The 27,840-nt window shown below is 30.4% G+C and overlaps 2 protein-coding genes across 3 annotated transcripts in view; one reads left to right on the forward strand and one right to left on the reverse strand.

Annotated features, from left to right (window-relative positions):
* Positions 1–8,215: 8,215 nt before the first annotated feature.
* LOC119603756 (tyrosine-protein phosphatase non-receptor type 23) lies at positions 8,216–23,709 on the forward strand. Its single transcript, XM_037955918.1, has 4 exons — positions 8,216–8,498; positions 21,882–22,051; positions 22,130–22,406; positions 22,474–23,709. The coding sequence occupies exons 1-4, from the start codon at positions 8,490–8,492 to the stop codon at positions 23,128–23,130; spliced, it is 1,113 nt and encodes a 370-aa protein (XP_037811846.1). The 5' UTR covers positions 8,216–8,489; the 3' UTR covers positions 23,131–23,709.
* A 174-nt stretch (positions 23,710–23,883) lies between these two features.
* LOC119603752 (keratin, type I cytoskeletal 9) overlaps positions 23,884–27,840 on the reverse strand; it is a 35,740-nt gene continuing 31,783 nt past the window's right edge. Inside the window, exon 5 of one of the 2 annotated variants that reach the window (XM_037955914.1) lies at positions 23,884–24,245. In XM_037955914.1, the coding sequence (XP_037811842.1) occupies positions 24,229–24,245 (17 nt within the window). In that variant the 3' untranslated portion in view covers positions 23,884–24,228. Of the gene's footprint in view, positions 24,246–26,845; positions 27,833–27,840 lie in introns of those variants that run through there. The other variant, XM_037955913.1, reaches the window with a different exon arrangement.

Here is a 27,840-nt window from a genome sequence, read left to right on the forward strand (position 1 = left end):
CAGCTCTAGACTCGTATTTTTAAGCCAGTAATGGGCGTTAAAGTCATTTTTTGGAGGGGACCACATATGAGGGGTAGGGTCAATTATGAACCGATCCTCATAAAATTCAGTAGAGAGAATTTAGCTCATATAAAACTTATTTATGTCGAATTTCATCGCTATACTAGCATTTTTATAACAGTTATGACTGTTAAAGCTGTTTTCGGAGGCCCTCTTGTATGGGGGCTATGCGAAAACGTGGACCGATATTGCCCATTTTCAATACCAAACAAACCTTACCTATAAGAAATGTTTGTGAAAAATTTCAACTCTTTATCTTTTTCCATTCGGACTCTAACGTGCTTTCAGACAGACGGACGTACAGACATGGCTAGATCGTCTTAGAATTTAATAAGGACCCAGAATATATATACTTTTGGGTCTATGAACAATATTTCGATGTGTTACAAACGGAATGATGTTGGGTATAAAAACTAACGTTGTCGTGGTTTTCGGCCGATAACTTCTATAACAAGTATCACTTCTGAAGAGGATCTTATATGGACTGATATTGCCCATTTTTAGTACCAAACAAACTACATCAATAATAATATATAATATAATAAACTACATCAATAATAATATAATAAATTTCAATGTATCTTGTTTCATTGATAGATCGTCTTAGAATCTAATAAGAACCCAGAATAGACCAATATTTTGATGTTTTACAAACGGAATAACAAGATCCCTCCCCAATCTTGGTGTATTGCAATCCCGGGGCTTAGAGGTGCTACGAGTACCTCTAGTCTGCCGGGACTATAAACTGGTGATGTCAATTCACTCCTCAGACTTTCCTTGGAATGATTTGATATGTGATCGAACCAGAGAAACACATAATCTGGTACTACGAGTGGCCAGTTGTCCGCAGGACTTGTCCTGGCTTGTCAGTTGGTTAAGGTTCCTTCGGTATCCACGCAGTGGCTGTGGTTTGAATCCAAATTCGCAGGAAAAGCAAGTGGCAGTTAAAAGACTGACGCACGGTGAAATCTATATTTCGGGATAAGTTCGATGCTGTTGCTGAATGACAACATATATCCCACAGAGGAGTGACTGTGGGACTAAGCGTTGGAAATGAGTTGGTGTTAACTGTATATGATACAGGATGAATGTAGGAGTATACGGATCTCATCCGCCCATATACCTTGAGTGAGTCTGTCGTATGTTGTTCTCTTATGAGTGTGTCGGATGAATGAGAAGTGTGTAGGGTGAAATGATGATGGATGAAAGGTATCTTATGCAAGTGATACCATTGAATTTTTCTTCCTTGTCCAGGTATGTTCAGAACAAACTCTGTTCTTGGCAGATTTACCACAGTGTGTCCTCTGTAAGTCAGAACAAAGTCTCAGCTTATTTGGTGGATTCGTACTTCGGTTTAGCGGTTATGTTTCTAGGTTCTGTTGCCGACTCAACAGAGGCCAATCTATCTGCGTGATTGTAAACGGAAGTGATGCTTTTACATCTCGGAAGCAGCAATGGTCAGAAATTAGATAGTTCTAGTACCTGAGCAAAGTGCACATATACTGGATCGGAAATTCCATATACGTAAATTGCCACTTATTACATTTCAATTTAAGTTTTTATTTTGGTCTCTAACTTGTTGTTTATGTAATTCCAAATGTTTGTTATAAGTATGTATTAGTAAATTATCTTTTCAAAAGTCAGCAAAACATTAATATTTAATTAAACTATTTTAAGGGGATAATCCTATTGTACAGTTATATGTATGTATATGTATTGTAGCCGGTATTAGTGCTTAAAAAATCTAACCAATCATTCTTGTTTGAATTCTAAATCACATATAAGAATGATTGGGAAGTGAACATGCATTTTTATTGTTATAAGTGCATGTTCACAATTACATATTAGGTAAGAGAAAAACTATATGAAATGATTTCTAAAACAAAATATGAGTTAAAGAAAATAACTAAAATCTTGTTGATATCTTAAGAAATTACTTTATCCTTTTTCCAATAATAACTACTTAAAATGCTACAATATGTTTTGTGCTTTGTTCAACAAGTTCATATAAGTAGTATAAAATAAATATATTTTCCTGTTTTTCAATTCTCTCGATATGACGTGATTAAAATTGGACCAGTCACTTACATAAACACAAACGCAAATACATACTCACACACACACATAAGAATGGCATAAACAGCAGCAGCAAACGTGTCATGGAGCCACACTACGAATAATGGCACACCCACCCAGATTACAATTGTCGCTAATACATACTTATGTATGTATGTATGTATTTTCCTCTTGCAATTTAAATGAATCATATTTAAGAATGTTTTTGCAGATACATATTTATAAATATAAAGAAAGAAATAATAAATTTAAATTGTATTGTATTAACCTTGTTATAACTTTAAGTTTAAAGTTTAGGTCAATTTTTTTTGAGCTTGCATTACGAATGCTTTTGGAATGTTTAGAATGGTATGAATAAGGAATTTCCATAGAAATGAATGACCGTTTTTCGTATAAAATTTAAAAAAGTTGAAGGTAGTTTACTACGTTTTCCGATTATGTCTAGTCTATAGTATAGTCTAGTCTATAGTCTAGTCTATAGTCTAGTCTATAGTCTAGTCTATAGTCTAGTCTATAGTCTAGTCTATAGTCTAGTCTATAGTCTAGTCTATAGTCTAGTCTATAGTCTAGTCTATAGTCTAGTCTATAGTCTAGTCTATAGTCTAGTCTATAGTCTAGTCTATAGTCTAGTCTATAGTCTAGTCTATAGTCTAGTCTATAGTCTAGTCTATAGTCTAGTCTATAGTCTAGTCTATAGTCTAGTCTATAGTCTAGTCTATAGTCTAGTCTATAGTCTAGTCTATAGTCTAGTCTATAGTCTAGTCTATAGTCTAGTCTATAGTCTAGTCTATAGTCTAGTCTATAGTCTAGTCTATAGTCTAGTCTATAGTCTAGTCTATAGTCTAGTCTATAGTCTAGTCTATAGTCTAGTCTATAGTCTAGTCTATAGTCTAGTCTATAGTCTAGTCTATAGTCTAGTCTATAGTCTAGTCTATAGTCTAGTCTATAGTCTAGTCTATAGTCTAGTCTAGTAGTCTAGTCTATAGTCTAGTCTATAGTCTAGTCTATAGTCTAGTCTATAGTCTAGTCTATAGTCTAGTCTATAGTCTAGTCTATAGTCTAGTCTATAGTCTAGTCTATAGTCTAGTCTATAGTCTAGTCTATAGTCTAGTCTATAGTCTAGTCTATAGTCTAGTCTATAGTCTAGTCTATAGTCTAGTCTATAGTCTAGTCTATAGTCTAGTCTATAGTCTAGTCTAGTCTATAGTCTAGTCTATAGTCTAGTCTAGTCTATAGTCTAGTCTATAGTCTAGTCTATAGTCTAGTCTATAGTCTAGTCTATAGTCTAGTCTATAGTCTAGTCTATAGTCTAGTCTATAGTCTAGTCTATAGTCTAGTCTATAGTCTAGTCTATAGTCTAGTCTATAGTCTAGTCTATAGGCTAGTCTATAGTCCAGTCTATAGTCTAGTCTATAGTCTAGTCTATAGTCTAGTCTATAGTCTAGTCTATAGTCTAGTCTATAGTCTAGTCTATAGTGTAGTCTATAGTCTAGTCTATAGTCTAGTCTATAGTCTAGTCTATAGTCTAGTCTATAGTGTAGTCTATAGTCTAGTCTATAGTGTAGTCTATAGTCTAGTCTATAGTCTAGTCTATAGTCTAGTCTATAGTCTAGTCTATAGTCTAGTCTATAGTCTAGTCTATAGTCTAGTCTATAGTCTAGTCTATAGTCTAGTCTATAGTCTAGTCTATAGTCTAGTCTATAGTCTAGTCTATAGTCTAGTCTATAGTCTAGTCTATAGTCTAGTCTATAGTCTAGTCTATAGTCTAGTCTATAGTCTAGTCTATAGTCTAGTCTATAGTCTAGTCTATAGTCTAGTCTATAGTCTAGTCTATAGTCTAGTCTATAGTCTAGTCTATAGTCTAGTCTATAGTCTAGTCTATAGTCTAGTCTATAGTCTAGTCTATAGTCTAGTCTATAGTCTAGTCTATAGTCTAGTCTATAGTCTAGTCTATAGTCTAGTCTATAGTCTAGTCTATAGTCTAGTCTATAGTCTAGTCTATAGTCTAGTCTATAGTCTAGTCTAGTCTAGTCTAGTCTAGTCTAGTCTAGTCTAGTCTGTCTAGTCTAGTCTAGTCTAGTCTAGTCTAGTCTAGTCTAGTCTAGTCTAGTCTAGTCTAGTCTAGTCTAGTCTAGTCTAGTCTAGTCTAGTCTAGTCTAGTCTAGTCTGGTCTAGTCTAGTCTAGTCTAGTCTAGTCTAGTCTATAGTCTAGTATATAGTGTAGTTTATAGTCTAGTCTATAGTTTAGTCTATAGTTTAGTCTATAGTTTAGTCTATAGTTTAGTTTATAGTCTAGTCTATAGTCTAGTCTATAATCTAGTCTATAGTCTAGTCTATAGTCTAGTTTATAGTCTAGTCTATATTTGTTTTAAGTTAGTACTATTTCAAAATTAAAATTTTCCATGCCTGACGCGTAGTATTTTCTAAAACGTTAAATTCACTCCTTGTAAAGCTGCTGGGTACGTATACTTTATGTGAAATTGCGTACACGCACTCATGGATTCCTACATTCTTTAATTTATGTGAGAATATGGTTGTTATTGCAGAATTAATGTAACAAATTGTTTACATTGTTGTGATTGTTGTTTCTAACTGTTCATTATTTAGTGTTGTCAACATTATAATTAAAAAAGCATTTAACTCAAGAAAAGCGTAAATTATTAGTAAAAATAGCACTAAGAGATACATACATTTTTAAATTTTACACAAAAGAAAAATATTTTAAGAAAATTTTCTATAAAAAATATCAAAAATTTTCAATGAATTGGGTAATCAATTGGGTTCGAAATAGTTAGAAAGGGGGCGGGACTTAAGTTAACTAGATGTGAACTAACTTGAACACGGTTGATATTGGACGTGGGAAGGATCAACTTTTCCGACTATTATAGGATGTCTGAAATGTAAAAAACAATTTGAACATTTTCGAAAGCTGTGCTAAAAGCACTATGTTAACAAAGCTGTCATTAACACTTTGTGGGAGAGTCCATATGCGTGCAATTGCATATCTACATACACACATATTATGTACATACATACATGCGTGGGTATGTATAACTTTTCATTATTATACTACGTTAGTAATAATGACTTTCATTTGTTTTTGCGTGTATTGTGTTTATTGTTGTTAATAACATCCGCATTTACACTCTTTACACACCCATACATTGACTTTATTTATTTCTGTTCAGCCACATTTTTGTGTTTTTATTTGTTGAACTTTATTTAGTGCAATGTTGAGGTCAGTGTTAATAATTAATGTTCTTGCATATTTTTGTTCGCTTTTTGGAATATTTTTTTTATTATTAAATTTATTATTTTATTTGTAATTCTATAGACTTTATAATTTATTTAATTAATTAGATATCAGAGAAACCTTTTAAAATAATTAGTTTAAACTTTAAAGTTTTTTTTATTACCTTTTTAGTGGAAATTAAGTTTTAAATCCTATTGCTGGTAAATTATAATGTAGTTTAAATTGATAAAAAAAAATTATTTAGTTTTTTTATGTATCAAATACATTAAGTACTAATTAACTCTCTTAACTTAAACTAATGAAAACATAAAACATCGTTTATGCGAAAATTTATCTCATTAGAGAATCTATCATTCGTATTAAATTTTCCTAAAAAATTAATTAATTAGTTGTAACATTTAATATTTCTAAAGCAAAATACATTAGAAAATATTAATTAAAAATGCACACATAAACATTCTAACACCTTTTTTTAAGACAAACTTGTTTTACGAAAAGCTTTGAAACAAGAGTTTTTTATTCATAAAGAAAAGCTTTAGAAATGCTATTGATCAATTCTCTAAATACATTTTAGAAGTAAAATTTAAATTATAACCATAGAAACAGAATACAAGGATAACTATTTTAAATTAAGAAATATGTATACGAAAAGCCCTTCGTTCAGACACTAACTAACTAACTAACTAACTAACTAACTAACTAACTAACTAACTAACTAACTAACTAACTACTAACTAACTAACTAACTACTAACTAACTAACTAACTAACTAACTAACTAACTAACTAACTAACTAACTAACTAACTAACTAACTAACTAACTAACTACTAACTAACTAACTAACTACTAACTAACTAACTAACTAACTAACTAACTAACTAACTAACTAACTAACTAACTAACTAACTAACTAACTAACTAACTAACTAACTAACTAACTAACTAACTACTACTAACTAACTAACTAACTAACTAACTAACTAACTAACTAACTAACTAACTAACTAACTAACTAACTAACTAACTAACTAACTAACTAACTAACTAACTAACTAACTAACTAACTAACTAACTAACTACTAACTAACTAACTAACTAACTAACTAACTAACTAACTAACTAACTAACTACTAACTAACTAACTAACTAACTAACTAACTAACTAACTACTAACTAACTAACTAACTAACTAACTAACTAACTAACTAACTAACTAACTAACTAACTAACTAACTAACTAACTAACTACTAACTAACTAACTAACTAACTAACTAACTAACTAACTAACTACTACTAACTAACTAACTAACTAACTAACTAACTAACTAACTAACTAACTAACTAACTAACTAACTACCAACTAACTAACTAACTAACTAACTAACTAACTAACTAACTAACTAACTAACTAACTAACTAACTAACTAACTAACTAACTAACTAACTAACTAACTAACTAACTAACTACTAACTAACTAACTAACTAACTAACTAACTAACTAACTAACTAACTAACTAACTAACTAACTAACTAACTAACTAACTAACTAACTAACTAACTAACTAACTAACTAACTAACTAACTAACTAACTAACTAACTAACTAACTAACTAACTAACTAACTAACTAACTAACTACTAACTAACTAACTAACTAACTAACTAACTAACTAACTAACTAACTAACTAACTACTAACTAACTAACTAACTAACTAACTAACTACTAACTAACTAACTAACTAAACTAACTAACTAACTAACCTAACTAACTAACTAACTAACTAACTAACTAACTAACTAACTAACTAACTAACTAACTAACTAACTAACTAACTAACTAACTAACTAACTAACTAACTAACTAACTAACTAACTAACTACTACTACTACTAACTAACTAACTAACTAACTAACTAACTACCTAACTAACTAGCTATCTAAGTAACTAATGTTTGCTTTCAATGTTTGCTTGTAGGTGAAAGAGCACAAATTTGTAACTTACTATTTGTAATGAATTATTTAAGTACCTAATTGTAAGCGAGAGTGGTAAATATTTGCTTCCCATGATATTGCGTATTGAAAATTATTTTTAATACCTCTGGCATAGAAAGTACTTATGTAGCTCCCTATTTTTAAGCAAACGTGGTAAGTAGTTGTCCCCAATGTTATGCTCGTGTTAAAGTAATGCTATAGTGTAAGTAATGTAAGTTTTTGCTGGGTACATACATATGTTACAAACGAAATAATAGAATAAATAAATATACACATTGTCTCTTTAATGGTGAATATCAAAAGTGGTGAATATAAAATTATTAAGTTTTAATTTAAATTAAATGATCATTTATTACAGATTTATTTTGAAACAATTGAAAATTTATAACAAAATGATAAAATGTGCCAATAATAAATCATATCAATCAAATTATTGAGATGAAAACCACAAAATACTTCCACAGTTATTATTAAAGTAATGGGGTGTTGAGTTAAATAATTTAAACATTAAACCCAAAAGAGTGTAGTGAGTGCAACATTAGACAATAAACTAAACAAACAAAGCAACAACATTAAAAAGGTTTCTTTAGTTTTTAACTACTAGCTCTGGCTTAAGCCACCAAAACCAACAACAATATGTAATAATAAAACACATTGTAGCTAGACGGACGCATGGACGGACAGACAGCCAGCTAGATAGATAGACGTAAAGCAAGCTCCACAACCTCTACCACTAATACCAATAAAAGTTTCTTTATTTTTATTATTTTATATATGAGTACTTTTTTTCATATTATTTTCCACTGTACAAATCAAGTACAAGCTATAAAAAGGCCAAGATATTTTTCTGGCGGTTCAGTCCAAACGCGAAGTTTTACAAAGTCATTGAGAACGTAACGGGGTGCAAATTGTAAAAAAGAAGAAAAGAAAAATAAGATTAAGAAAAAAATTTGTAATTAACGTTTTGAAAATTAGTGGTGAATTTGAAAGTTGTCGAGATAAAAATCTTTAAGAATTCAATGAAAAATTAAAAAAAATAACAAGAAAATAATTTAACTAAATAAGTTTATTTTATTACAAAACAAATTAGCAATAAAGCTAAACAATGCTAGTGGTAGGTTGGATTTAGAAAAAAAAAAACAAGATTTTCATAAATAAAAAATATCTATTAGCCACATTACAATCAATCATTTTTAAAAGATCAACGAAAAAGGTCAAAGTTAATAAAAATTACTTAAAAAAAAACTTGAACAATGCAATGGATTTTATAAGTTTGAGTTTTTTTTTTTATACCAAAAAAGAAATATTATCATTAAATTAACTAAATTCCTTGGGAAAAATATCTTTAAAAAACAACAACTAAGTTTACAGTATTGTGTTTTTGTACAAAGTTACTTTTCAAACACAAGACTACTACATATTACTACTTTAGTGTTAGAGTAGTATGTATGTGTCTAAGAGTGTGTAATTCAAATATTAATGTATTTGTACATAATTGCGCTGATTATTTGAACTGCTACTACTTACTAGCTGAAACAGTATTCATTTGCATATGAAAAACTTGCTTTTCTTTTGTGAATTTGCATACATTAGCAGAGTCTGTCAACTAACTAAACTATTATTTTAAGACACTCACACTAACACACACATTCGTTTATTTTATTCAACACAGTTGTTCATGTGTTATAAGTACAACTCGGTTACTAAGCTTGCCAGTTGTTGTATTACTTCTATTGTCTGGTCATAGACTGTCTTAAGGTGTTGTTACACTTAAATAGTCACCCAATTTGGTTAAAATCTTTAATAATAAAGTGGATTTTCCAGTCGTAGAAAAAAATTGGTGCTACATATAGTCAATGCAATAAATTTGCATTTTTTTATACCCTACATCACTTTAGTGGGGAGGGTATATTGGGTTTGTGTTGATGTTTGTAACGCACAATAATATTGGTCCTATACCCGTCTTAAAGTATACCAATCGGCTTTGAAGCATTTTCTGAGTCGATTTAGCTATGTCAGTCCGTCTATCCGTCCGTCCATGTAAACCTTGTAATCAAACTACAGGTCGCAATTTTGAAGAAAATTCATTGAAATTTGGTACATGATCTTTTATTGTCACAGGGACGAAGTCTATTGAAAATGGTTTACATCGGTCCATTATTTCACCTAGCCCCCATACAACTGAACCCCCGAATAGGGCTTGTAAACCTTGTAATCAAACTTCAGGTCGCAATTTTAAAGATAATTCAATGAAATTTGGCACATGATCTTCTATGATACCGGAGACGAAGCCAGTTGAAAATGGTTAACATCGGTCCATTATTTCACCTAGCCCCCATACAACTGAACTCAACGAATAGGGCTTTTAAGTTCATAATTATGTTAGATATACTTGTATCTCGGCAAAAAGCTGCAAAACCAAGTTCTATACTAGCCTTGATGACCCTCAAAAATTTTATAGTTATATTTGACCATAGCCCCTATACAAAAATTCAAAATTTAACTTAAATGTCCACAATTTTATTCAACACTAAAAGGCTTAAGTATATCTGAGGCAAGGTACAATTCAACTTAAATGCTATATTATGAAAACTAAATCACATTTTAATTTTGTAACAGGCGTAGGGTATTATATGGTCGGCCTCGCCCGACTATAATTTCTTACTTGTTTTAATTTGCTTTAAATCAAGAATTTTTTGTGCTTGTCTTATGGCTCTTATGCAAGTTGAGTTTAATATGGCTTTAATTAAAGTTATTTCAAAATAATTCAATTATAATAATTTTAATATTATAACTTCAATTCAATCAAATTAAAAGATTTATATTCTGCTCTGGTGAATCTTATACAAATATTAAACAAAACTGTTAACATGTTAAAGTTATAGCGAAAAGTTTTAATATATCGAACAGCATATTATTCTAAATTCCATAAAAGTACCTAGTAAAAACATGGTAATAACTTGTACTTACTTGACAACTTACTTCTCAATGAATACTACATACCGTTTGCATTACTTAAAAGTCTAGTAATGACTTATAAAGTACTTACTTTTTAGCCTTAACATATTGTTTTGGAATATTGTTTTTAACACAAGCGAAACAAATGCAAGGGACACGTTCCTTGTTCGTAAGCAATTTTTTTCGATCTTAGCGATCTTAGTAAGTACTTACCTAACTCCCTATTTGTAAGCGAACGTCGTAAGAACTTGCCTCCAGTATTATCCCCGTGTTAAAGTATAATCTTAAAATGCTATTGTGCAAGTAAATTTTTACATTTTAACACCTTATTATTTTATGTAAGTTTTTGCTGGGTATATACATATGTTTGTATATTCTAGGGCCATATTTGATTATAAGGCTATCTTGCCCTCTCTGCCATTTTGTCCAGTTTTCAAATTGTTTACCTTTTCTTGATCGTTTTCGCTTTTTATGTTCTGGTCATTCCATTTCTAAGGCATCGAACATCATAGTATTCTAAGATCCCTTAAAAAATATATGTACATGATTTCACCTAGCCACTATACACTCTCTTCCCCCTTTATGACCCTCTTCTTAAAATTACAGGATGGATGGATGGATGGATGGATGGATGTAATTTCCCATACATATGTTTTATTGATACAAGTTTTTTCGTATTGAAAATGAGAAAAATCGGTACATGATTTCACTTAGCCCCTACACACCCCCTTCACATTATAAGGTCCTGTTCAGAAAATGACTTTAATATTCAAAACTGTATTTAAAATACCGGTATAGCGATAAAATAAAAACAAATTTATTATAAACCAAATAACTCTGAATAAAACTTTGTTCATATAAATATCTATAGGATCACAGTTATTTGTATTGAATATGTAGGTGATCTTATAATGTTGGCAGATCTGGCAGGTAAATTGTTAGTTCAGACGTTTGTAAGATAATCTTACAATTTTCTTGTGAGACAATAAATTTATCTGCCAACAAAAATTGTTCACCCTGCTGTCAGATCCTATTTTTGTAGCATTTATAAAATGGTGCCATTGTCAGATGCATAAAAATTGTCAGACAATGATCTGGCAATAGCAACGTAGTGCCACGATTGTCAGAAAAAATTATTGTTAAACATTGTACGACAATGATTTCTCTAACAAAGTTGCAAAACAAAAGTTCTTACAGTTGAGAAGTTCGGATCATTTCTCTGACAATATTGTAACATCTGACTACCGTGTGTTCATATCACTCTAATAAAGCTTATTACAGAGTTTTATGACAATCGTTTCATAATTTGTTATTGCACCCATATAAAACTTATATATTCCGTACTTAAGTATATAAACGCAATAGAATTTGTCCAATTAAATATAATTTAAAAAGTAATTCAACAAAGTGCTCTATATATGTATGTGTAAATCCAAAAATATTCATGTAAACTGCTGCATATTTATTATGTTCAACGAAAAATTAATTAAAATATCAAACTGTTTTTAGTAGGTTAAAAATAAACAAAAAAAATTACAAAATAGTATATAAACTAGATCAGAAGTAAGAAGTAAATGTCAAAGGCTTACAACCACATGATAACCACGAATGTTTAGAGAAGAGAAAAAAACATGTATCTATATAAAATTAATAATATTGAAAACTTTATCTCAAATTTCATAGATATGTTTAGCGAAAAATATTAAGGTGGCAGTTTTTCTATAAGATTATAACATTAGAGTGGTTTTCGGAATAGTTTGTTTAATAGGGCTTAAGAATGTTCTGTCGAAGAGGACCTCATATGGGTGCTTTCGTCACGATTGCAGCATAAACTAAGAAAAATTGGATAAATTTTGTTTGGTATTGGACTATATAGACTAAATTCGAACAACAGACAAATGAACTGATATTTAAAACCTTTATAGGACCTATGTTATTCATTATTGCTTCCACTCGAAAAAATGAGAACCGAATGTCTTCTAAAAATACACTATTAAGTATTAATTAAGATTGTTCTTTTAGAGAATTGAGGAAGTTTATATATTTAAATAACCATATCATCATATCATATATTGGAAAAAAAGTCTCTTAAAAGTTGGACTCTGTATGTTTAGATGAATAGATAAGCATCAATATTACATATACACATGTATGCATATAATTGTGGGCTCATAAGATAATCGACTAAGTCTCGAATTGTTTTTTTTTTGTATGCCGGCATATTCTATTAATAAGAGTCTATGTTTTAGTCGAGTCTGTCACAGCATTCTATTCCGATAGCAAGTATAATTATTACAAAGACTTTAACCTATTTTCAATCCCTCTTCAAAAATTGTAAGTAGTTTATCCGAAAAAGTTGTGATTTTCCCTTTTTAAGGCATGTAATTGTGTGACAGTCCCCTACGCGATTCTATTCTGATTTTCTACTTAGTTATTGCTCTTAACAATAGTTCCTCTAATATTCCAGCTAAAACTTACATTGAAAAGTAAGAGGTTAAAAATGTAACAATTTACTTACACAAGAGCATTTTAAGTCAAGTACTTACCTTGCTCGCTTACAGTTACAATCACTTGCAAAAAGGGAGTTAAGTAAGTAGTAGGGTGATCGATTATTCGACATTTTCCAAAAACCGGTTTTCGAATAGTTCGAATAGTTGACATTTAAAAAAAACCGGTTGATATTTTTCAAATTTAGAAAAAACCGGTTAACCGGTTTTTCATTACAATTAAAAAAATATATATTTTAATTTGAAAAATTTAATGTTTATGTTTAAATTTGATTAATAAAACATGGTCCGAAATGATTTTTAACAGTTTAAAAGATTATAACTTTAGATCTAGTCGTCTGATTTACATTATTTCTTTGATATAAAAAAATTAGGAAAAAAGTGGGACCCTTCTGTTAAACATGTAATCCTAGCTTATTTTAAAAGCCCTGTTTAGGAAATTTGCATAGGCATTCCAACACTTCCATAAAATTTCAGCCGTAAATTAATTATTGTAATTGGAATATAATCTTAAGATTGCTAAATTTTATCAAACAGTTATCCATTTTACAAATAATTTTTAATTAATTAGGAAAATCAAAAAAGTTTAACCAAAAGAGCTGTAGAAAAATATACTCTAGTTCCTCGACTCGAATATTTTTAAAATTTAGACGGGCTGTATTATTATTTACTTAAAAATTTCATTTAAATAATCTTTGAATACAAAGCAAATAAAAGTATTCGAAACCGGGTTTTAAAAAGTGAAAAAACCGGGTTATTCGATATTCGAAAAATCAACATTAAGAAAAAACCGACACTGGTAAAGCAGAAAAAACCGGTTTTAAAACCGGTTGAAAAATCGAGTCGATCACCCTAGTAAGTAGTTATACCCTACACCACTTTAGTGGGGAGGGTATATTGGGTTTGTGCTGATGTTTGTAACGCACTTACCAATCGGCTTAGAATCATTTTCTGAATCGATTTAGCTATGTCCTTGTAATCAAACTACAGGTCGTAATTTTGAAGATAATTCAATGAAATTTGGTACATGATCTTCTATTGTCACATTTTATTGAAAATGGTTAAGATCGGTCCATTATTTCACCTAGCCTCTATACAACTGAACCTCTGAATAGGGCTTGTAAACCTTGTAATCAAACTACAGATTGCAATTTTGAAGATAATTCAATGAAATTTGACACATGATCTTCTATGGTACCGGAGACGAAGCTTATTGAAATTGGTTAACATCGGACCATTTTCTCACCTAGCCCCCATACAACTGAACCCCCGAATAGGGCTTGTAAACCTTGTAATCAAACTACAGGTTGCAATTTTGAAAATAATTCAATAAAATTTGCCACATGATCTTCTATGGTACCGGAGACGAAGCCTGTTGAAACCGGTTAACATCGGTCCATTATTTCACCTAGCCCCTATACAACTGAACCGGAATAGGGCTTTTAAGTTCATAATTATGTTTAAATATACTTGTATCCCGACAAAAAGCTGCAAAACCAAGTCTAATACTAGCCTTGATGATCCTCATGAATTTTATAATTATAGGGTCTCATTTGATCATAGCAATATAACAATTTAACTTAAATGCTTTATTATGAAAACTAAATCACATTTTTATTTGTTAGTCATTACTAGATTCCTTCTCAGTAGTACAGAGGGTATGTAGTAGTCATTGAAAAGTAATTTGTTAAGTAAGTACAAGTCATTAACATGCTGGGTACTTATGTTTATCAGTTCGAAAAAGCCAGAATTTTTGAGATATGTCAGACTTGTTGTAAATGAGAGATTTGTGTATTATACGACATGTATGCATCAGACATGGAAAATTAAAGTTTTGAAAATTACTTTTAACATTTTTCATAAAAATTACTTAATTACAATTCGATATTTTTTAACTATTGTCGCATAAATGAACAAATATGTCGTGGGTCACTGTGGTATTTTTCGCACTGAATTTTCCATCCCTGATATTTACTCTATACTTTTGTAGATATATTTTTACAGATTGAATTTCAGTTGATAGTTTCTTTGGAGATTTTAGTGTTTTTCATCCGCATTATACAAAATGCTTAAAATACAGAAAAAATACCACCAATATCATCAAGGCTACAACATGTGTCGCCTGGTTACCAATAATAATGTCCATGATAGATTTATCGACTATATCGTACAAACACAACGTTGCAGTAGTTAGACTTCAACATATATTTCACAAAAATAAAATGAAACAAAGTTACAAGCTTAAATCTATAGAAGTGAAAGGTTTCCATGTGAATTTTCATTAAAACTGTGCGAAAAAAAACTAAAACAAACCAAAAAAAAAAAAAAAAATTGAATTATTTTTCGTAAGTTTTTTCTATTTGCTCTATTGTTGGTGGGCTAGAGGTACCGACAGGCCGTCACTACCAACAGTCAAAGTCTAATAATTCGAACATGTTTTAAATGTATGTTTGCGGTTTCACTTCAAATCAGTTAAGATTTGTTAGATTTTTGTCTTTATGTTTTCGTCTGCTGTTGTTTTTGTTTACAGTAAGCAGTTTGAAAAACATAAATGATTAGCAGAAATAAATGGTTTCCACTAATTGATCAATTCAATAATTGATTATATTTATACAATATTTCAATTAGTTAAGGGGGTTTAATGCTTTAGGACGGTTGTCGAAAATTCGAGAATTATAATTAATTATGATCATTTAGGCAGCAGCAGCAGTAGAATTTAAGGGGTCTCTATTTATAAGTATGAAAATTTACTCTTAAATATAGTTGTGATATAATGAAGATATATGTATATGTATACAGATAACCTTGACCTTGATTATTTCAAATAAAGGTCAAGCATTAAGCCTGTTATAAGAAGTACCTGCCTCGTTTCTCCTACCCCGCCATATATGTACATAGTTTTTTTTTTTTATTTTATCATTTTTTTTTTTTAAGTTTCATTAAAATTAATTTATATAATTTTCTGTAATAAATGTATAAATATTTTTTCATTGTTTGCAAAACCATTAATATACTATGCGAATATTTATGATCCGGGAATTTCGTAGCAGTAAATAAAGAAAAATAAAGTTATATCATCACTTGATGACAAAAAAATAATACTATGTAAATAAATTATCAATTATCAATGCAATAATTTTTATGTTTATTTATAAATAAAACATTTTGTTAATACTTTTTAATGAATTTGCGGCAGATAATGACTAAAGGTATTAATTACAGTTGTGAAAAATTTGTAAAAATAATAAATACATTTAAATCAGTATTTTATCGTGGAGAAAATATTATAAATCAGATAATTTACATAACTAATGAATATTTTTCATATCACATCGTTCTATAAATTTACCTTTTAATCATAAATTTTTAATATATTGAAAATTTGTAATGAATTTTTGTCTAAATAGTATTAGTTAAAAATGCTCTTTAAATATAAACTTTATTAACAACTTTCCTTAATTTATACTATTTTAGAAAATATTCCCAAAAACAAAAAATCCACAATTTCCCCAAAAATTGTTCTAATTTTTTAAAATATTATTTATATTGAAAAATTTCTACAAATTTTTGGAAATGAAACATTATCGAGGTAAAACTTGTAATATCGAGGTAAAACTTATATTAATGGAAAATAAGACTAGTCTATAGTCTAGTCTATAGTCTAGTCTCTAATCTAGTCTATAGTCTAGTCTATAGTCTAGTCTATAGTCTAGTATATAGTCTAGTCTATAGTCTAGTATAGTCTAGTCTAGTCTATAGTCTAGTCTATAGTCTAGTCTATATGCTAGTCTATAGTCTAGTCTATAGTCTAGTCTATAGTCTAGTCTATAGTCTAGTCATAGTCTAGTCCTATAGTCTAGTCTATAGTCTAGTCTATAGTCTAGTCTATAGTCTAGTCTATAGTCTAGTCTATAGTCTAGTCTATAGACTAGTCTATAATCGAGTCTATAGTCTAGTCTAGTCTATAGTCTAGTCTATAGTCTAGTCTATAGTCTAGTCTAGTCTAGTCTATAGTCTAGTCTATAGTCTAGTCCTAGTCTAGTCTATAGTTAGTTCTTAGTCTAGTCTATAGTCTAGTCTATAGTCCTAGTCTATAGTCTAGTCTATAGTCTAGTCTATAGTCTAGTCTATAGTCTAGTCTATAGTTCTAGTCTTCTATAGTCTAGTCTATAGTCTAGTCTATAGTCCTAGTCTATAGTCTAGTCTATAGTCTAGTCTATAAGGTCTAGTCTATAGTCTAGTCTATAGTCTAGTCTATAGTCTAGTCTATAGTCTAGTCTATAGTCTAGTCTATAGTCTAGTCTATAGTCTAGTCTATAGTCTAGTCTATAGTCTAGTCTATAGTCTAGTCTATAGTCTAGTCTATAGTCTAGTCTATAGTCTAGTCTATAGTCTAGTCTATAGTCTAGTCTATAGTCTAGTCTATAGTCTAGTCTATAGTCTAGTCTATAGTCTAGTCTATAGTCTAGTCTATAGTCTAGTCTATAGTCTAGTCTATAGTCTAGTCTATAGTCTAGTCTATAGTCTAGTCTATAGTCTAGTCTATAGTCTAGTCTATAGTCTAGTCTATAGTCTAGTCTATAGTCTAGTCTATAGTCTAGTCTATAGTCTAGTCTAGTCTAGTCTATAGTCTAGTCTATAGTCTAGTCTATAGTCTAGTCTATAGTCTAGTCTATAGTCTAGTCTATAGTCTAGTCTATAGTCTAGTCTATAGTCTAGTCTATAGTCTAGTCTATAGTCTAGTCTATAGTCTAGTCTATAGTCTAGTCTATAGTCTAGTCTATAGTCTAGTCTATAGTCTAGTCTATAGTCTAGTCTATAGTCTAGTCTATAGTCTAGTCTATAGTCTAGTCTATAGTCTAGTCTATAGTCTAGTCTATAGTCTAGTCTATAGTCTAGTCTATAGTCTAGTCTATAGTCTAGTCTATAGTCTAGTCTATAGTCTAGTCTATAGTCTAGTCTATAGTCTAGTCTATAGTCTAGTCTATAGTCTAGTCTATAGTCTAGTCTATAGTCTAGTCTATAGTCTAGTCTATAGTCTAGTCTATAGTCTAGTCTATAGTCTAGTCTATAGTCTAGTCTATAGTCTAGTCTATAGTCTAGTCTATAGTCTAGTCTATAGTCTAGTCTTAGTCTAGTCTATAGTCTAGTCTATAGTCTAGTCTATAGTCTAGTCTATAGTCTAGTCTATAGTCTAGTCTATAGTCTAGTCTATAGTCTAGTCTATAGTCTAGTCTATAGTCTAGTCTAGTCTATAGTCTAGTCTATAGTCTAGTCTATAGTCTAGTCTATAGTCTAGTCTATAGTCTAGTCTATAGTCTAGTCTATAGTCTAGTATAGTCTATAGTATAGTCTATAGTCTAGTCTGTAGTCTAGTCTATAGTCTAGTCTATAGTCTAGTCTATAGTCTAGTCTATAGTCTAGTCTATAGTCTAGTCTATAGTCTAGTCTATAGTCTAGTCTATAGTCTAGTCTATAGTCTAGTCTATAGTCTAGTCTATAGTCTAGTCTATAGTCTAGTCTATAGTCTAGTCTATAGTCTAGTCTATAGTCTAGTCTATAGTCTAGTCTATAGTCTAGTCTATAGTCTAGTCTATAGTCTAGTCTATAGTCTAGTCTATAGTTTTGTCTATGGTCTAGTCTATAGTCTAGTCTATAGTCTAGTCTATAGTCTAGTCTATAGTCTAGTCTATAGTCTAGTCTATAGTCTAGTCTATAGTCTAGTCTATAGTCTAGTCTATAGTCTAGTCTATAGTCTAGTCTATAGTCTAGTCTATAGTTTAGTCTATAGTCTAGTCTATAGTCTAGTCTATAGTCTAGTCTATAGTCTAGTCTAGTCTATAGTCTAGTCTATAGTCTAGTCTATAGTCTAGTCTATAGTCTAGTCTATAGTCTAGTCTAGTCTAGTCTAGTCTAGTCTATAGTCTAGTCTATAGTCTAGTCTATAGTCTAGTCTATAGTCTAGTCTATTAGTCTATAGCCTAGTATATAGTCCCACTATAGTGACCAAAAAGTTCTTAAAGGAAATGATCTAAGCTTTTAATTCTAAGAATCACTATTTTTCATACTTTTTTCGTAATTTAAAGTGACTTAAGCTATTCTGCCTTAATACCAAGCATATAAATTTGAAAAAGATTTACAAATAGTTTTTGTTTGATAATGGTAATGATATTCAATATCAAAGTAACGAAAAACAGAAAACAAAAAACTTTTCTTCCTGCTGTTATTTGTTATATTGCCTCCTCTTCTTCTTCATCATTGGCATTCAACAAGTCGTACAGATACGTGTTGCAATTTTGAGATAAATCTAATTTATTTAACATATTTTTTTCATCATCTTCAATGCACATCAATTGTTTGCTGTATTTTTTATCACTTTTACATTTGGCATTTGTGGTTTCTTTGTGTCTTTTTTGTTAGTTTTCCTACTTGTTTACAATTTTTATTAAAAAAGTTGAAAAGTATTTGTTTACAGGTACTAGAGATTATTTATATATTGGTTGCATCTATGTATTAACATATTATTGCATTTTTAATTATATCTTTATATAAAAACTTTATTATTGCAGTTTTTCTTAGCTTTGAAAAAAAAACTTTCATGTTTATAGGTGTTTTTTATTTTGGTTTAAATCATATTGTTGAAAAAGCAGAATAAATACATAAGTAATTAAATATACTATAAACTAAAGCAAATTGAAAGAAAAAAATATTTCTATAGTATATTAAATTGCATTTCTTCCTACATGACATTGAGCACGTTATTTTTACCCAGCAAAAACTAACATTGAAAAATAATAGCTAAAAAGCTTTAAAACTTGGTTTTCGCGACTTCTTCATTAGTATTAAATAAGTACTTTTAAATAGGGAGTTAAATAGTTGTTTGGTTTTGCGCTCACATATAAAACAAACCTGTGCTTGGAACAAAGGCTTCAAATAATGGTAAAAGTCAATACCCAAAAAAACTACTAATTATATGTAAGTCATTATATGAGTTCTTAAAAGTAATGCAGATGGTATGTAGTAGTCATTGAAATGGTTATGTATGTACAAATCTTTACCCAGTTTTTGCTGGGTTTGTTACTATGGAATGTAATAATTAACTTAATACATATATTTATAAATATATATAGTAATGTACTTACATATTAACTTACAGTTATTTATTATTAAGTATTTTTACTAGTTTTATGGATTATTGTATATGTGTGTGTGGGTTGTTTAAAGTCATTGGCCAATAAAAGTGAAAGGGCTGATAAATTTGTATTAATTTATAAAAAATATTGTATTATTAATTATTACTTGCTGTCTGTTCAGTTTTTCCATATAACTATTATTTATTATTTATATTTTGTAACATGATACACAAAAATTTAATGTCATTCAATTTGGTTATTTAATAGAAATTTTTTTTTAACTATTTTTATACGAGGATAACTTCCTAAGTTTTTATAGAAAATTCACCTTAAAACATAATTTATCAAAAAAAATTTATAGAGAACATTAACATATAAGGAGCAGGGTTCAATTTCAATTTAATCCTCAAAAGCACAATGGTACACCAATGACCCATTTGTACAATTTCTTTTGTACTACAAGTCTAATGACTTTTCTATGGTCTAGTCTATTAATTAGTCTAGGGGCTAATCTATGAATGGTTAGTATACAAACTATCCTATAGACTAGTCTAGACTAATAATGTCTAGTCTATAGACTATTATCTACTTAGTTTAAAGTCCACTAGCTATACCCAGTGTGCTTTGTTACCCAAAAAACAATATACATAAATAAACAAGTAAGAATATACAGTCGGACATGTCCGACCGTATGATACCCTACACCAGTGCGTATGTTAAAAATGTACATTATTTTTTAATAATAAATCATTTAAGTAGTTTTCTTAACTCCGTAAAACTTTAACAATTTATATAAAAAATAGATTTTCCATAAGAGGAGTTATGTGGGGGCAAGGGTAAATGTGGGCCTATCCTTATACATTTTGGTAGAGGGATTTACGTTTACATTAAAGTTATTTCTGCAGAATTTTATCGTGATACTAGTGTTTATGAGTGGATTTTGACCTTTAAGTGATTTTCCGAAGGGGACTTTGGGAGATAGAGTCATATATAGACAGATCATTACGAAACTCGGGAGTATAATTTAGACGTATGTATATAAATCCACGTTATGTCGATTTTTTAGAGATACTAGAACATTTAACATAATTATGAGCTCAAAAGCCCTATTCTATGGGGGCTAGGCTAAATAATGAACCGATTTTAACCATTTTCAATAGGCCTCGTCAGCGGGCACATGGTACATGGACACACAGACGGACAGACAGACACACAGACAGACATGCAGGCAGACAGACAGACAGACAGACAGACAGACGGACAGAAGGACATAGCTTAATCGACTCGAATGTAATTCTGAGCCGATTGATATTAGTGTAGGACCAATATTTTTGGGTGTTACAAACATGAGCACAAATTATTCTATGGACTAACATGCAAACGTTCTATTCTATTGACTTAAGTAATGTAGACCAGTCTACTGTCTAATCAATATAGTAATCTATTTATAGTTTATAGACTACTCTATTGCCTAGTCCATATGCTGGCAATAGACTGTCTAGTCTATGGAAAAATTTATTGACTAGTCTTATTTATTGACTAATTTATGGACTCAGGCAGAGAGTAAAAATGATCTCTTACTAGAGTACTCTGAAAGAAAACATTTATCGAAACTTCTAAACAAAGAGAGATTTAATTTCTCTAGAGAGAAATTATTAGAAATATGGAGAATTGTATATCATTCATTCATTTTAATTTATAAAAAAATCTCTACCAAATGAAAATTTATTCAGAATTCCCTAAAGAAAATACAGTAATTGTTAAAAGTTTATCATAAAAGGAAAAATTTTTAAAAATTCTCTACTAAATGAGATTTTATGGACAATTCCCTATAAAATATTTGATAACCACAGAAAAAAATATTATATTTTCACTAAAACTGATTAATTTATTTTGCAGTTAAAACGCTTAATACTAATCACAATATTGTGTGCCGCCACAAATGCACAAGATTATCAAGACTATCAGGAAAATACACCCCGACCTGCACCCATAAGACTGCGTCCCAGTTCCGGACAAGTAGATGCGCCAAGACCGACACCAGTGCCAATATTAAAACAAATTAATAAGTAAGTCAATAACTTAATAATAGCTTAATAACAATTAATTAAATAATAAATAAAATATTTTTCTATATATTTTTAAAGACACAACGAAGATGGTTCCTATACTTATGGTTATGAAGGTGCTGATGGTTCATTTAAAATTGAAACGAAATTGGCCACCGGTGAAGTAAAAGGAAAATATGGTTATGTCGATGAGACCGGCAAAGTGCGAGTGGTAGAGTACGGTGCGAATAAATATGGTTTTCAACCATCTGGCGAGGGTATTACGGTAGCACCACCCACTTTGGTAGATGAAACGAAACGGGAACCAGAACCTGATTATGAAGATGAAGTAGCGGTGAGACCACAGAGACCACATGTAAGTTTATATATTTGTTGTTATTTTTTGAAGACATAAAATGAGTAATTTTTTTTTTAAATTTTAGCGCGTTAATCGTCCTCAGCCTCAATATAGGCCAGCACCACCACCACCACCCCCAAGACCCCAACCTCAGCCACAACCACAATATGTACAATATGAAGATGAAGAACAAGAACCAGAGCCACCACGTAGACAACAATATGTACCACAGACAGCACCACCTAGGCCACAACCTCAATTGGGTCCAGCACCGCCTAGACTACAGATACCTGGTGCTCAGCGTACTACTGATGTTGTTTACTCACCCGTGCAAAAACCCTCTCGTCCCGATTACTCACAACAACATTCATCTGAATACTCACAATCAACCTCGTTTGGAGATGGTCAATCTAATTTGCGCATATCAAGACCCGTTTACGCTCCTGCACCCGTAACACCTGCTCCCTCTAGTGCTCGTGCTCAAGGCTTTTTGGGTCCAGCATCTGGTGGACGTCCTCACTTAGAGCCTTTCCAATTTGGACCCTCTCAACAAGCTGCACCAGCACCCCGTCCCGTACCCCAATCAATACCCGTCCAACAGCCCCGTTATCAACAGCCTCAGTTACAGAGTCGCAGTAGTGGTGGCGGTGGTAGCAGTTTATTAGATCAATTGGCTCGTGATTATGCCTTACCTGAGGGTACTTCGCAACCTTTACATGATATTTCTTTCGGTTATTACTAGAATTGGATTGAGTGGGTGGATTCATACTATAAATGTAGCTTGAGAGTGTAGCCGAAGATGAAAGTCATGTAACGAATTTATGTTGTATTTACAGTTATAGAGTTTTTTTTTATAAGTTCGTTATTGAGATAAAGAAATTTCAGTTTAATTTGTTTGTTTTCCCCTGTGAGATTTAATGTCTTCTTAAAAATTGATTGATTGTATTTCAATAAAATTTAAATGTTAATTTGCCATTTCTTTTGGTAAGAATTATAGAGTAAATTTGGTTTGTTTTATTTTTTAATTTTAAGGGAAATGCATTGATTTTTGTTCAATGATCTATCTAGCGATCATTATTAGATAATGCTTATATCCATTAGGAAAAACTGCAGTGAAAGCTTTTTACGGAAATTAATTTTGTATATAAATTGGCAAAACTTAAGAAATTTCATACTTACAAATATTTTTATTGAATATTTTCATGACAATTATCAATTTACCGATCTTGAACGATCACTCTTAACTGTCAAACCCAAAACTATTGCATACTTTTAAGCATTGCACAGAAATAAAACTAAAATTTTTAACGTGTAAAAAAAATCTGCTTTTAATACATTTTATTTATCACTAAAAAATACTAATCAATAATACACATACATACAAAGAATCATTATAAAAATAAAACAAAAAATACAAATGACTTTACAATAATTTTCAGGAAAATAAAAGTAAAAACAAAATATTAAAATAAATACTTAAAGACAATGGACTTGAAAATGTATGAAACAGTTAGAGAAAAATACAAAAAATATAATGAATAAAAAACACCAGCTTAGAAAATTACAGTAAAAAAAATTTGGAACGTTTTCGTAAAGTTATTAAATTTAGAAAGATCGTTGCATACTTGTAGGCTTCAAATTAAAATGAAAATGATGTTTAAAACCAGCATCGTATCCACAAACCACAATATGCCAGATTAATCGTAATGTTATCGAATATCTGCACTCAATTTTGAAATTCCTAATAGGAAATTTATAGAGTAGAGTAGTGGGTTAAATTATAGTTAATAAAAGATTTCTTCATTATAGTTATAGTTGAGAAAAATGGTATTTAATTGTTTTATTGGTAATAGTAACCTGTAAGAGAAAAAAAAAATTGAAATGAATTGAAAATTCTTTATGAAAAATGGATTTATATTTATTTAATAATTTTTAAATATTTTTACAAACTAAGAAAGTAAAACATGTAATACTTACTGCATACGTTTTAAAAAGAGAGTTTTATTTCTACTAACTACTTAAATGAATTGTTTTGTTGATTTAACGCAACATAATTGGTTTAACAAAATATTTAATAATTAAGTAAGTATCTTAGTTTGAAATTCAGAAATTGATTTGAAATGTAAATAATTAAGAATTTATAGTCGGGTATGACCGACCCTATGATATCCTACAGCAGCTATAATAATAATATGTGATATATGTTCAATATTACCTTTAAATCATTTTCTGAAAAAGGCTTTATATGGAGGGTTCGTAGCAAATATGGACCTATATAAGATTTGATGGATGCCTTTAAGTTTACAAAAAATGTATTTGTTGAATTTCATTACGAAATTTGATTTTTTAATTTCATCGCGACATTTGACTTTTTAAGGAAATTGTGGATATTTAAGTGATTTTCGGAAGGAATCTTTGTTTGTATGGAGCTTAGAGTCAATTGATAACAGATTATTACAGGAAAATTCGACAGGGTCATCAAGACAAGTGCAAAACTTAATTTTGCGGCATTTTATCGAGACACTAGTATTTTTAACATAATTTTGAACACAAAAGCCTTATTGGGGGCGTTCAGTTGTGTGGGGCCTAGTTGAAATTATGAACAAATTTTAACTATTTTCAATAGGCATGGTCTTAAGGGTCGATTGCGAAGATTATATAGACAAAAATAATAAAAAATCACGCAGTCATGTCTGAAAGTGTGCTTCCATGATTGGATCTTGAGAAAGCTATCTATAAGGATTCAGAATATACATTGGATTGTTCCGATGATCTTCTGACTTTTAAAGAATTGATAAGTACTAATGTATGGAACTTTCTGCAAATATTTTTTTGAAAGTGTCCTACCAGTACGATAAAAATAATTTAATAATTTTTTTTGCTCCTCAAATGATTTCAAACTGTTTTTATACACAAATTTATGTATTTTTTTCATCTGTAATTATTTCTTCAAAAATTTGAACTTTGAAAGATTATAACATCCAGATGGAATCACACTTGGTTTTGAATTTTTGCTGGTTTACAACCTTAAAGGTCAAATAAAGAAGATTAAAAATATGTATGGGTCATTTCGTGTCAAGTGACCCAACTTTAAAAATCAATGTCTTCCAATTGTGATGAAATTTGCACCAAAGTACTATTGTACTACTGGATATCAGTTAAGAACTGCCGGACTTAGAAGGGGTCAAAGATGGACATTTTAGTCATACAGGGTTTTATTCAAATGAGTGTAACTTTTCACCTATTGGTTCTAGCAAAAATTGTCCAAAGGAGTTCAGACAGCTATTTCTTCATTGTTAAAAAAAAAAATATTTTTTTTACATTTTTTTAAAACGTTTTTTTTTTTAATAACTTTTAAATTTTTTTTAAATAATTTTAAAATTAAAAATTTTTTTTTTTCAAAAAACTCCTCAAAAGAAAGATCGAAAAAAATCTTATTTTTAAGTTAAAAAATATTTTTTTGATAGATATCCCACTCGCATCCCATTATGGGACTATAAAGCCCGTAAAGGAAATTGTATAAGATTTCTTTTGAGCAAAAAAGGGAGTTACAAAAATTTTTTTTGGAAACATTGAAGAAATAGTTATCTGAACTCTTTTGAAAATTTTTGCTAGAACCAATAGGTGAAAAGTTACACGCATTTGAATAAAATCCGGTATGATCAAAATATCCCACTTTGACACCCTCTAAGTCCGGCAGTTCTGGACCTATAGCGCTGAAAATTTGTGTCTGGCCTACTAACCAATAGTACTAACCTTGATGTAAATTTCGTCAAAATCGATTTTTTGAGTTGAGTCACTTGATGTGGAGTGGTGTAGTTGAAACAAGGGTTCATTTTCAATTGTATTATAATTTCTTTTAAGGACGGATTTCATTGCAGAGTATTTAAAATTTTGTTTTTATTCGATTAGAAAGAATTAAACCCCGCTGACCAACTTTTGGGGCCTCGACAATGTTGCTTACAATAGGAGGTTTTCTAAAACAGTTAACGAATCGGTATCGCAAAATATCCATACCTATTTTTAAGGTACAACACATACATTCATCCGTTAGTTATCGATTTAATTTCGAAATAATATTGCAATTTTGTAGCCTACTTAAGGGCGGCAGTTATATGTTTGATCCAAGCTAACATTGCCAGATCTTATAGTTGGTAAATTTAGGTTTTAAAAATTAGCTAAATGTACGATTTTAAAAATATTCAATTACTTCTGAAGGTCGGCTACAGATGTGACAACATTTTTTCCCGATTTTGGGTTTAACCATTACTTTTTCATCCAAAAATAATTGTCAGTTACGAAAGTAAACATTAGTGCAAAAAAAAAAAATATTATAATTAAAATCCTAAAATATTCTTATTACCAAAAATACATATAAATATATTTTAAAATTTAATAAATAAATAAGAAAAACAAAATAAATATTTTAATACTACTAAACAATGACAATGAATAAATAATATTTGTAAATTATGTAAAATATAAAAATGCATAGGAATACTCTAAATGACTTAGACTAGAGACTAAATTTTAATTTAAACAATTTTCAAAATTCCAATAAATAAATATAGTTTTGCAAGTGTTCGTTTTTCAAATCGTTTAAAAATCACTCAACATAGGATTATACAACATAGTATCTTGATTTTCAAAATCAGGAGCTGAAAACATTGGCATTTTATGCCGGGGACGTACTGGTGCCATATCCACAGCACTACGTTTTACTTTATAGGGACCATTATAGACTGGTCTTGTATTGTATTGCTGAGTATGATATTCATATTTAGCGGGAGTGGGTTGATAGTAGATGTATTTCGTTTTTTGTACAGCCGGTGGTAAAAACTTTGCTGGCCCATGTTGAGCTGGAATTTTATGCACATTCTTTTCCACTGCATAAGAAACTTGAGTTTTGGCGGGTTGTTGCTTTTGGGCCACCTCTAGGGCAGCTATTATGGGAGATAAATCTTGTAGAGAATCTTTATTGGAACCTCCCGTAGAAGCATGATAGTTGTCATATTTATAGGTATTTGGGTTTTCTGGCTTATAAGCTGGTTTATAGTCATAACCCTCATTGGGATGTTTCTCTATGTAAACCTCTTCGGGAGTTTGTTTCTGTTTACGCATTTGATGGTACAAATCATAGGGATTTTTGGTTCCATAGGCAGCCGTAATTTGTTCGGTATGCGAGAGAGATTCTAAAGGACCCAAATCATTGGGTAAACCATATGAATTTAAATCTACACCTTCGCCAGTTCCAGTGCCATAACCCGTGCTATAACCACCCGAATTTGAGGTATCTAGAGTAACAGTTTTGGAGGCTGTATATTCGGTTTTACCATTGGGCAACATATTTAGAATTTCCTGCAATTGTACGGCTGCCTTGCGTGCTTCTTCATCGGTTAATTTATGATGACGTCCATAAATATTAAACTCCTGGCCTGTAGAAGCTGTGGCG

This window comes from Lucilia sericata, unplaced genomic scaffold, assembly GCF_015586225.1.
Source record: "Lucilia sericata isolate MDLA Ls3-8-SP2 unplaced genomic scaffold, ASM1558622v1 Contig000333F_arrow, whole genome shotgun sequence".
NCBI classification, from domain to species: Eukaryota; Metazoa; Arthropoda; class Insecta; order Diptera; family Calliphoridae; genus Lucilia; species Lucilia sericata.